Genomic DNA, 12,445 nt, shown 5'->3' with positions numbered 1-12,445 from the left:
CTTTCCCCATATTTGTCCCATGCTGACCTCTCCCTTTCCTTACCCTCTGCTTTGTTGTCTCTCCAACTACTGGAATTTGGATTGTAAAGTCCTCGGGGCAGAGACTTTTCATTAAAAAAAAATAAAGTTACTCCGTACATACATAGTGCTATATAGGTGTCGAGTTGTATCAGTACCTAATATTATTATAACTAGTGGGACCTGCAACAAAATGTTGCAGCATGGAGTGCTCCCACCCACTACTTCCACCCTTTCCCATCCCTTGCCCCCAACAGAATCCTGTGGCCGCACAGCATGGTCAGTCTTCATTGGGCTGTTCTCTCCTCCCTGCCCCTCATAATTCCTTTTGAACTTCTTAAAAAGTCTGCTGATACCTCTCTCTTGTGTGCAGGTGGTACTGTTTTGGCTACATAAAAACCCACACTTGGGGAAAGTGTTTCACTGTACATGTATGGCAGGGATGCCTGGTATCTACTGGTAGATCCCTGTGATGTTTTGGTAGATCACGGTCGATCTCTGGCTCCCTTTCGACTTCGCCGGTAAATCTGACTCCTGCCACGCCCCCTCGCCCCACCCTCCATTGTTGTTTGTACTCAGGAAGGGAAGACGGAGCTCCCTCTGTGTGGCTGTTTTCATCCATTGCGATGTTTTTGCGAGTGACTTAACCCCAACTTCCCTTTCCTCCCTCCCTCCCCCCAAATGGAACTCCCCTCCCCCAAAAAGCTCATGCACCTTAACACCCCCCCCCATGGGGCTTTCATCCTCCCAAAAAAGCTCATCAACTGTGAGCTGACACCCCCCCCCCATGGGTCTTTCCATATCCCAAAAAAACTCAACGACCTTGAGCTGAACCCCTAATAAAATGGGGGTAGATCACTGCCAGATTTTAATTCTGAAAGTAGATCGCAGTCTCTTTGGAGTTGGCCACTCCTGATGTATGGGATACTAAGCACTAAGCCAGGGGTCAGCAAACTTTTCAGACCTTGTGGGGGACCGGACTAACATTTTTTTAAAAAAATATGAACGAATTTCTATGCCCCACAAATAACCCAGAGATGCATTTTAAGTAAAAGGACACATTCTACTCATGTAAAAACACCAGGCAGGCCCCACAAATAACCCTGAGATGCATTTTAAATAAAAGGACACATTCTACTTATGTAAAAACATGCTGATTTCCAGACAGTCCGCGGGCCGGATTGAGAAGGTGGTTGGGCCGCATCTGGCCCCCGGGCCTTAGTTTTGGAATCCGTGCACTAAGCAGTCACTTCTGGCAGACTGACTGCTCACACTGCTAGCCATTTCTTTGAAAGCCAATGATCCGATTAATCTGTACTTACCACTCATTATTTCCCCCTCCCATACAGCCGCCAGTGCCAGTCATCTTTTCCATCCCTGCAACAGCAGCACAGCCCAGTGTCCTCGCAGGCCTCCTCTCTTACTGGCCCATTGCACTCTGCCTCTTTGCCACCTCTCTCGATGGCCACGGCATCTCAGTCCCTGCCTGCAACTCCGCCGAGCCAGCAGCAGGAGCAGCCGCTCCCGCCAGATGCCTTTACTATAGTCCATCGAGCCCAGCAAATGGTGGAGATGCTCTCCGATGACAACGAGGCACTGCAGAAGGAGCTGGAGGGCTACTACGAGAAAGCAGATAAACTCCAGAAGGTGCGTGGTGTGGTTGAGTGGGGGACTGGGCTTCGCGTCTTGATCCTCTTGAGTGACGCAAGAAAAGTGTGCTGCGCTACTTGCTGATTGGGATGAACACCACTGCCTGGTTTGGTCCAGAATATGGTAAATTTAGGGACATGTCTAAGTTGGAACTTATACAGTGCAGAGGTGTGGGGCCCAGTAAATGTCCAATTCAATAGCATGGTCTGAGGGCACATGAGGCTGCTACCGTACCTAAGCAGGTCCAGGTCTGGTCAGTGCTTGGATGGGAGACTGCATGAGAACCATGTGAGTGCTGCTTTGCATTCCATGATGGAAGGAAAGTGGGATATTTCACCGAGTATAATGCTTTGATGTCCCTTGCAAGACATCCTTGGGAGAAGAAAAGGCTAAGGAGTACTGTGTGGTGTAGTGGTTAAGAGCAGTAGACTCGTAATCTGGGGAACCGGGTTCGCGTCTCCGCTCCTCCACATGCAGCTGCTGGGTGACCTTGGGCTAGTCACACTTCTCTGAAGTCTCTCAGCCTCACTCACCTCACAGGTGTCTGTTGTGGGGGAGGAGGGGAAAGGAGATTGTTAGCCGCTTTGAGACTCCTTAGGGTAGTGATAAAGCGGGATATCAAATCCAAACTCCTCCTCCTCCTCCTCCTCCTCCTCCTCCTCCTCCTCTTCTTCTTCTTCTTCTTCTTCTTCTTCTTCTTCTTCTTCTTCTTCTTCTTCTTCTTCTTCTTCTTCTTCTTCTTCTTCTTCTTCTTCTTCTTCTGACAGTTGGGTGGTGTCTTGTACAGCTCCTTCCAGCAACTCCTGCAGCCAAGCTGGTGCCAAACGAATTACTCTGATTTCCTTCAGGCCACATCAGCGAGGCCGAGGGGGGGGGTCTTGTTGTCTGGGCAGCCCAGGACCTCTAGACACACTGCCCAGGCTTGCGGCCCAGAGAGGTCATTTCAGTGTAGCCCATAACACCAATAGGTATTTGCATGCCTAGCAACAGCAGAAAGTGAACAGTGGTATATAGATATTGGATAATAGGATGTAACGTAAGTTGGGGAAACTGCTTGACTTGGTAGAATTCCCATGACCAGCAATGGCTCTCCATAGAGTTGCTGAGAATTAAACCTGGGTCTGTCTGCTGGATAGCATGAGCTGTACCACTGAGCTCTTCCATTGCTGCAGTCGCTTTCTTCTGTGATGGCTGGGGAGCTGGTTTCCTTCAGCAGCATTAGGATTATTAATGCCTGTGGAGGAGTTGTATTTTTGGCATCATTGTAGGAGAATTCTTCCTGCGGCACAGTGCTAGTGTGAAAGTTGGCAGACATTTCTGGCCACTGCACAAACCTCTCTTTCAAAAGTTTCACGTCAATGACTGACATGCATCCCTGCCCAGCTTTTAATGGAAAGTTGTATGCGCTCCCTTATTCTCTCTCTCTCTCTCTCTCTCCTTCTCATACACACAAACTTTTCAGTTTGAAATAGAAATTCAGAGGATTTCAGAAGCCTATGAGGACCTGGTGAAGACCACCACCAAGAGGGAATCGCTGGACAAGGCGATGCGTAACAAGCTGGAAAGTGAAATCAGGCGTCTCCATGATTTCAACAGGGCCTTACGTGGTATGTTCTTTTAACGAAAGGTCTTTTCATTCCCCTCCCATTGCATTTCTGTTTTGTTCCTGAACTATCAAATTCCAGGTGGCCACATCAGAGATTCTGACCAAGCAAACTGTTTTCATGTAACAACTTTTAGAGGTTATTGTTGGTAGAGCCATTATATATATATATATATATATATATATATATATATATATATATATATATATTCCTGGTTGAAAAATTATACATACGTCTCTCCCCCCCTCTCTCCCTGCCCACCTTAAATTATGTGGAATGGGCTGCCCTCAATGGATGCCACAGCCTTACTTCAGACACAATGCCTAACCACAGTTTACTGCCACACTACAGGAACAAGCCTTGGACTCCTTGTACAGCCATGAGATTGAAAATCTTTGCTCCCGTTTTCAGTTAACTTCAGTTGTCTGCCATTTTATTGAAACTGAGAACTGTGGTTTCCCCAAGCTGCCTCCCCCACCTCCTTACTCACATCAGCCTCAGCTAGCATGGCCAGTGCTGAGCAGTGATGGGCTGTCATTGTCGAAGAACATCTGGTAGGCAGCAGAGTGGGGAAATACAGTTCAGGGAAACAAGCCAGGATTGTAAGCCAGATGTTTCTGGATCTCCTGTTGGTCTTTATAGACAATTCACTTTGGAATTAAGTTATAACAAAATCCCTGCTAGAATACAAGGCCTGTTCTTTTTATAGTCCAGCTCCCCCTGCAAATCAATTTCATCTGTCCTCAGGTGTTGCTACCAAATTTTAACAGCTTCAATTACAAGTAAAAGAATTTTTTAAAAACCCACAAAGTTTTTTAAAAAACAAAGGAGTGAGAGCTCATGTTTTAATATTGAAATTGTTTGGGTTTTGCATGGTGTTTCATAACAAGGACTGCTAGAGAGCACCAACTCTATGGGGGAACATTAACATCTGTAAGGGTGACTCCCTACAGGGAGCCAGCCCCCATCATCCTAACATCCACTTCGCCAAGCACAGAGAGCAGCAGTGGGTGTGAAGCAGCCAGGGGGGAGGGGGAAAGACTCAGAGGGAGAGAGAAATTAGCATGCAGAACAATGGGAAAGCTCGGGGGGGGGGCAGAGAGATGCAGGCAAGGGCTCAAGGATGCTGGAGAGCCCTTCCACTGCCTTGACAGGGAGGAGACTGAGAGGGCATCGCTCCTTCTGGCGCAAGAGTTAAGGAGAGCACCGCGATGCAGGTCAAGGGGGAGGCGTTTTGGGGTGCCCCGACTACTTTGCAGACGTACGCCATTGCCGGATTCTGATTCGGAATGAGAGGTCATGTTTTAAGCTGTCTCTGCACTGTAAATACTTTGCACAAAAAGTCTTTAAAGACAAACCGGACTCAAGTGGAGTTACTCTAGAGTAGCCACAACGACCCTCTGACAACATCCATAGGGAAGTTTGTGTAGAGAAATATACTTTTGGCCCCCAGACCGAACAGAGACCCTACAGAACAGACTCCCTCTTTTGGGGGGGTGGAATTGCAGGTTGGCCTTCCCTGTTTTTCAGGACAGTCTCCTTTTTGTTGTTGTAAAGCTGGCTCCCCTTTCCCAAGATCCTTTTTATATCATGATGCATCTGACATGTCTCTTTATTCTCTGAGGTTGGCCATATGTATATGTTTATCCTTAAGCTGTTTCCCCTTCTCTGTGTAGAGCGATTGGAGACTGCCAACAGGCAGCTAGCCAGCAGAGAGTTTGATGGGAACGAAGATAAGGCAACAGAGGGTCTTTATGCTTCTCAGAGTGAGTACCACATTGATATATAGCGAAGATATGCATGTTCACTGTGTGTGGTTTGTCAGAGAATGGAAGAGGTGTTTGTTTGTGCTATATTTTTAACTAGTTTTTTTTAAAAAAAGTTGGAGGCTGATTTCTTTCTAGCAGACTTGTTTTACCGTGTTGCTTAGTTGGAGTTAGTGGTAGGTGGTGAAACAGTCAAGGGGGAAACTTACGGCAAATAAATAAAGAAATAAATATTTTTTTCATACCCCGCCCATCTGGCTGGGTTTCCCTAGCCACTCTGGGCAGCTCTCAACCGAATATTAAGAACACAATACAGCATTAAACATTTAAAACTTCCGAAACAGGGCTGCCTTCTGATGTCTTTTAAAAGTCAGATAGTTGCTTATTGCCTTGACATATGCTGGGAGGGTGTTCCACAGGGTGGGTGCCACTACCAAGAAGGCCCTCTGCCTGGTTCCCTGTAACCTCACTTCTTGCAGTGAGGGAACTGCCAGAAGGCCCTTGGCGCTGGACCCCAGTGTCCGGGCTGAACGATGGGGATGGAGACGCTCCTTCAGGTATACAGAACCGAGGCTGTTTAGGGCTTTAAAGGTCAGCACCAACACTTTGAATTGTGCTCGGAAACGTTGATGTCAGGGCAAAGTCTCAAGAGAAATATGCTTCATAGGGAAATGGAATTCTTCTCTCCTTTTGGGGTAGTTCTGAATTCACACAGGTACAAATAAAAGGAGAACAAGGCCCTTTGTTTTATGAGTTTTGAACAGGCCTTCAAAGGGATATTTTGTACCACAGTGCTGTGGGAACCACTTCTCAGGAATTTGTTCACATGTCTAGGGATGGAGAAGAAACTTAGGTTTGTTTGCATTTAAAATGAGAAACTACCTAATTCGCACATCTTGAAGTAATACATGAACTGGTCTTTGAAATTCACACCTTTTTTTGAATTTTGCAATGCTTTTCTGCAACCATTTTGTACTGTTAGGGGGAAATGTGCATGGAAATCCATATATTAGTGAGAATAACACCTGAAAATGCATTATTTTAGAAGAAATAGCTTAATAGTCACAACAAAATGTCTTTGCCTACCTAAATCAAGCTGCTGAAATGGGGGGGGGGGACCTAACTAGGAATGGAATTTAAATGACTGTAAATTCAGTTCAGTTAGTTCTGATATTGAAAACAAACCTTCAGGCTAAGAATATGCCCAGAGGCGCACTCTTGTTCTGTAATTCTATCTGTATGTCTCCTGTGCCCAGCTCTGGTTGTTAGATCTTGTTAGAACAAGTAGATTTAAGCACCCCGAAGTCTGCCCACCCCTGTTTCAAATGAGCTGATTAATGACAGGTTGCTCTTGATGTTACTGTAATTACCTGTCCCTCACCCGAAGGCGGTAGGGCAATTAAAACACAGCGTTAAAAACAATTGAAAGCAACTCACAATCGCAGAAATGAGGTGGGTCCTAAAAATATAAATGTCACATTGGCAGTCATTCTTGTTGTGCGTTATGGTTATTGCACCATTGTGTTTAGATTGTTTATTATCCGTGAATTACTCTGAGCACAAATACATTTCAGGAAATGCAGTATATAAATAAACTAAATGTGACTATGACTAACCCTGGTTCTTTTCCATGAAAGGAGCTCAGGTTTCAGGGCTGGGAAAGACGGATGGCTAGTTACAACAGGAGCCCATGCCTCTCTTGGTAGGTCTATGCCAGGGGTTCAGGCACAAACGCTGTGCAGCCTTGATAACACCCTCACATAACTCTAGGGTACAGCTCTCCATCAGCTACTGGCATTTCAAGTGCTTAACAAGCCTCCTTTTACTGTCCACAGTGGTGGAGGAACCCTCTCCGGCACCCGGAGTGGTGCAGCCCGTACGGACTGCGCATGTGCAGTATCCTGCGCATGCGCATTCCATACGAAATGCCACACATGTGCAGTCTGTATTGGCTGTTGCTCGCGCGTGGCAGCCCCACGCGCGGCGGTATCCCGTACAGATGCCCGTACGAACGGCGCACAAGAGCGGCAGCCCATATGGACGTCACACCCTCGGCCGCTCTAAAGCTGGGGGGAGGCAGGGGCCATCTTGTCACCCCCCTCCAAGAGTGGCACCCAGGGTGGCCCGCCCCCTATGCCCCCGCCTTCCTACGCCACTGGCTGTCCAGGGCAGACTGTAAAAAAGCAGGTCCATGTAGTCCCCTTTTCTGCCAAGGGCTCCATTAACCTTGAGGACAGTCAAGGGCCATATTCTTAGGCTGGGAAGGGCCAGGGCCAGAGGTAGTTGGGGCTGTTCCAGAACCAAAAGTGGACTGGGTGCTCCCTTTGTCTGTCTCTCTGCTTCATTCTGCTACCCGTTTACCCCTTGTCCCCCCCCTCTCCCTGCACCCTATATGAAATCATCGAGTTGGAAGGCAAGGATCATCTAGTCCAACCCCACTGCAATTCAGGAATCTCAACTAAAGCATCAATGACAGATGACTATCCAACCTCTGCTTAAAAACCTCCAAGGAGGTGGACTTCTGGCAAAGCAGGATGGCGAGCGCCATGGCCGCGCCGAGTTCATAGGGACCACCAGCACCAACGCTGCTGCCACTGCAAACAAGGGGGAGTCGGGGTGCCCAATGCAAAAATCAAAAGGGCTGAGCAGAGTCCCCAACCCCCAACCCCCCGATGACCTCAGGTTCACCAGGACTGGGATCGCCCTGGTGGTGAGCCAACAGAGCTCGGAGGTCCAGAGGCCTCCGGAGCTGAACAGAACACGGCAGAACCACACACCCACCCCAGCCAAACACTCACCAGCCTCCACCGCCATGGCCACTGCTGCTGCTGCAGCCATTGAGAGAGAGGAGGGGACCGGGAGATCTAGGGAGGCGGTGTAGAAGCGCGCAGCCCAGTCCAAACCTGGCGCGGCCCAACCTCTCTGGTGACTGGCGTGAGGGAAGCGGGCAGGGGCCCAACAGAGCTGTGCAAAGGGAATCACCCCAGGAGAAGAGGGGCACTGTTCGGGCCCTCCCTTGCCAGCAGAGGGGTGCACAGGACACAGGATCCAAAAAATTGATTATCATATACTGTATATATTTATATTTATGAAAGAACATATAGAGAGAAGAGAGAGAGAGAGTGTGTGTGTGTGCGTGCGTGTATATACACACACACACACACAGATGAAACTCGGAAAATAGAATATCGTCGAAAAGTGCATTTATTTCAGTAACACAACTTAAAAGGTGAAACCAATATATGACATAGATGCATGACATGCAAAGCAAAAAGTGGGGTGGAGTTTCCTTCTTTGGAGGTCTTTAAGCAGAGGCTTGACAGCCATATGTCAAGAATGCTTTGATGGTGTTTCCTGCTTGGCAGGGGGTTGGACTGGATGGCCCTTGTGGTCTCTTCCAACTCTACGATTCTATGATTCTAAGATATGTGAAGCCTTTATTTGTTGTAATTGTAATTATTTGTCATTAGGCGGGTCAATTATAAATGGAATGTAATTAATGAAATGTAATAGCGATGTTTATTTTTGTTTTATTGTAACTATTTGTTTTATTACTGTGGAATTTCCAAAAGAAAGCATTTGTAAAAATTAAAACAAAAATAATAAATAATAAGTTGCATTACTGAAATAAATGTACTTTTCGATGATATTCTAATTTTCCGAGTTTCACCTCTAGATAGATAGATAGATAGATAGATAGATAGATAGATAGGAATATATATTCCCCCCATATATATATATCTGTGACAGTCCTGGGCATCTGGCTTGGGTCTCATAAAGTTCCACCGTTTCTCCTTGTAACACAGCATCCCCTGACCTACGCTTCTGTTCATACATCGCTATAAATATTGGTGCGGCCACTTTCACTGCCCTGTCAGTTCATGACCAGTGTGCAGTGATAGTTCCTTGAGACAGGGTCATATAAAACGGCAGGGATGTTTAGCATGCCTAGTTCATCTGGGCCAGACAGCTAGATGCTACAAATAGGAGATAGAAGTATTTCCAAGAATAGAAAGAAAGGTTGTATACAGGACCTCCTCAAGCAGGTCAAATTTATTTATAAACTCTGATCCCTTTAGCCAGAGTTGAGGGTGTATCATGTAAGCAGTAGCCCCTGAGGTGGAAGGGAAGTCTGGTTTGCTAGAGTGGCTGGTAAACGATCCACAGATTATGTTTGGTTTGTTGTGTCTTCGCAAGGGAGAATGAAAACTAAGGAAAACCCATGCTTGGGTGAGCATTTAGGTCTTGTATCCTAAGGAAACATTGCCATTGGATTTAGCTCATCCGCTTAAGAGTCCAAAACAAAACTCTAAAGGCAGTGGTGATGGAGGAAAAGACTGCGTGGTCCGCATGCAGAACCTGGGCTGTCAAGGAACAGGCCTCTAAAATCTTAAGGATCTGTGCTGTGTCGCCGTGATCCTGTTGAGGGTTCTTTCACTTTGTCAAGGTCATGAGGCCTCCGGATAAAGGTCTACTGCTGAATGAGCAGGCGAAAGGCTATCTGGTAACCCGTAGCCTATCCCAGGGCATGAGAACTATTCTGGAATGTTTGGCAACAGCTGAAGTGATGTGGATTCCTGGGCATTTAAGTGACTTGCAGCAAAGCTCACTTGAATGGCGCACGGCTAAATAAAGCACAGCAACACCCACTGGAAAAGGATGTTGGTACTAGCGAAGCATTTTCAGAATCAACAGCTGGCATAAAAAAGGAGTAGTATACCCCACCAATACTTACATTTTTAAGAGCCAGTGGGACCTAATGAATGGTGTGTCAGGACTGAACCAGGGAAGCATCGGTTTGGCAAACTTCTCCATGAATCTCATTGGAACACTTTGGACCCAGCTGTTCTCTCTTAGCCCAGGGATGAGCAACTTTTGGCCCTCCAGTTGTTGTTGGACTCTCCTCAGCCCCATGCCAGCTCCCCTGACTTAAAGGTAAAGGGACCCCTGACCATTAGGTCCAGTCGTGGACGACTCCGGGGTTGCGGTGCTCTTCTCGCTTTACTGGCGGTCATGTGGCCAGCATGACAAAGCCGCTTCTGGCGAACCAGAGCAGCGCACGGAAACGCTGTTTACCTTCCCGCTGTAGCGGTTCCTATTTATCTACTTGCATTTTGACGTCCAGTCAAAGGTGACTATGGGGTTGCGGCACTCACCTCGCTTTCAGGCTGAGGGAGCCGGAGTTTGTCCATAGACAGCTTTCCAGGTCATGTGGCCAGCATGACTAAACCGCTTCTGGTGCAACAGAACACAGGAAACCAGAGCGCACAGAAACACTGTTTACCTTCCCGCTGCAATGGTACTTATTTATCTACTTGCACTTTGACATGCTTTCGAACTGCTAGGTTGGCAGGAGCAGGGACCGAGCAAGGGGAGCTCACCCTGTTGCGGGGATTCGAACCGCCAACCTTCTGATCGGCAAGCCCTGGGCTCTGTGGTTTAGATCACAGCGCCACCTGCGTCCCCTGCCTTAGTCCGAACCTATTTTGCTGGGTAGTTGTGATGATAAAATGGAAGGAGAGACCATATACACAACCCTTGAAGAATGGTTGGGATTAATAAAATGCAAATTCATTAATGAGATTGCTGTTCCAGTTACATTTTTTAAAATGGTCCACGAGACCACATTAGAGACTGATGAACCCAGCGCTTCTTTCAAGTTTCTGCTACATGCCAAAGAATCAAGCAAATATACATTTTAAAGTTCTAGCTGCGAAATAGCTTGGCTTTTCAGCAGCGGAAGAGGCTGCAGTTAAGGTGATTGAAAGTACACGTAGTTTCACAGGGATATGGGCAAATGCAGCAGCTGAGCTTTTATCTGAAGGCCTTCCAAGTCTCACCCGGCTAGCTCTAAAGTAAGAAATGTGAAATGGTGTCTGAAAGAACAAGTGCACAGTAATAGTGGTCCTTAGTTCAAATAGGTTCCATAATGAATGACATGGAGTAAGACAGCCTGCCAGGGGGCATGTCTAGGGGTTGGCCAGGTTGGCCCCTGCCAAGGACACGGATCCAGAGAGATGCAAAATTGCGGCTCTTCACTCTGGCTCCAAATAGCAGCACCTCCACTGCTGTGGGAGCCTAGGCAAGGGATGGAGGTCAGAGCACTGATACACACCTTGCCATGGGTGCAAGGGAGCCTTGCTGCACCTCTGCAGCCTGCCACGATGAAACTGTGAAAGTCTTTATGGATTTATATCTTGCCTTTCTTTCAAGGAGCTCATGGTAGTAGCAGAAGTGGTTCCTCCCTCCCTCTCGCAAGAGCCCTGTGAGGTGGGCTAGACTCAGTGACCCAGTGGCCGAGCAGAGATTTGAATGTGGGTCTCTCTGGTCCTAGTCTGACACCCTAACCCAGGGACAGGGAATCCCCTACTTGCCTGCCCCTCAAGACTCTGCAAACGACACCCTGGCCTGAGTCCATGCCCTGCTTTGTGCCCTCCTTAAGTGGCTTCTCCTGGCTGAAACCTGTCCTTGAACTGTGATAACGCCTCTCGCTTGCCTTGATGGAGAGCTTGGTAGGGAGCTTTGTGTTGGCTTTTGTGTGGCTGGTGTGTAGAATGAGTTACATCAGTGTTTCCCAAACTTGGGTCTCCGGCTGTTTTTGGACCACAACTCCCAACACCCCTAGCTAGCAAGACCATCAGGGATGATGGGAATTGTAGTCCCAAAACAACTGGAGGTCCAAGTTTGGGAAACACTGTGTTACATCTTTGGTCAACGTTGATAAGAATAATTATTATTTATATACCCCGCCCATCTGGCTGGAACCTGGCCCTCTAGCTGAAAAGGGTCCTGCAGCCCTGCCGTGACCAATGCACCACGTTGCCTCTTTTTGAGTTTATTTCTGTTCAGTGTTCCTCCTGGGTCTGTGAGAGCTTCTGATACAGCTGGCCGTTGCCTCCCTTTGCAGGCAAAGAGCATTTGAAAGAGAAAGAGAAGCTGGAAATGGACTTGGCAGCCCTGCGCTTGACCAGCGAGGAGCAGCGAAGGCACATTGAAATCCTGGACCAGGCGCTCAATGGCGCACAAGCCAAAGTCATCAAGCTAGAAGAGGAGGTAAGACCAGACCGTCCTTCAGTTCAGTTCACCACTTTACACTTTTCTTTCTCCCTCTCTCTCTCCCCCTCTCCCTTTCCCTCACAGACATGCCCTATCTGCACTCTACCTTTATAGCTCTATGACACCACTCATGGCTTCCCCCTAAGAATTCTGGGAGCTGTAGTTTGTTAAGGGTCCTGAGAGCTGCTAGGAGAGCTCTATTCCCCTCACAGAGCTACAGTCCCCAGAGTTTCCCGTGAAGAGGGATCGATGAAGGCTAACTCACTAAAGTCCCCATGATTTGTTGGGAGAAGTCATGGCTGTTTAACGTGGTTTAAGAGTGCTTTAAATGTATGGTGTGGTTTTGCACAA

General features: G+C 47.6%; 1 protein-coding gene across 4 annotated transcripts in view; it reads left to right on the top strand.

Moving 5' to 3' along the window:
- Nucleotides 1-12,445, top strand: part of AMOTL1 (angiomotin like 1) — a 76,353-nt gene that overhangs the window by 47,185 nt on the left and 16,723 nt on the right. For all 4 annotated transcript variants that reach the window (XM_035115554.3, XM_035115555.3, XM_035115557.3 and 1 more), the window contains 4 exons: nucleotides 1,368-1,665; nucleotides 3,131-3,275; nucleotides 4,949-5,038; nucleotides 11,946-12,091. In XM_035115554.3, the coding sequence (XP_034971445.2) occupies nucleotides 1,368-1,665; nucleotides 3,131-3,275; nucleotides 4,949-5,038; nucleotides 11,946-12,091 (679 nt within the window). The remainder of the gene's footprint in view (nucleotides 1-1,367; nucleotides 1,666-3,130; nucleotides 3,276-4,948; nucleotides 5,039-11,945; nucleotides 12,092-12,445) is intronic.

Source organism: Zootoca vivipara, chromosome 4 (assembly GCF_965207765.1).
Source record: "Zootoca vivipara chromosome 4, rZooViv2.hap1.1, whole genome shotgun sequence".
NCBI classification, from domain to species: Eukaryota; Metazoa; Chordata; class Lepidosauria; order Squamata; family Lacertidae; genus Zootoca; species Zootoca vivipara.
The sequence above is the reverse complement of the archived record's forward strand: the minus strand, read 5'-3'. Positions and strand labels throughout refer to the sequence as shown.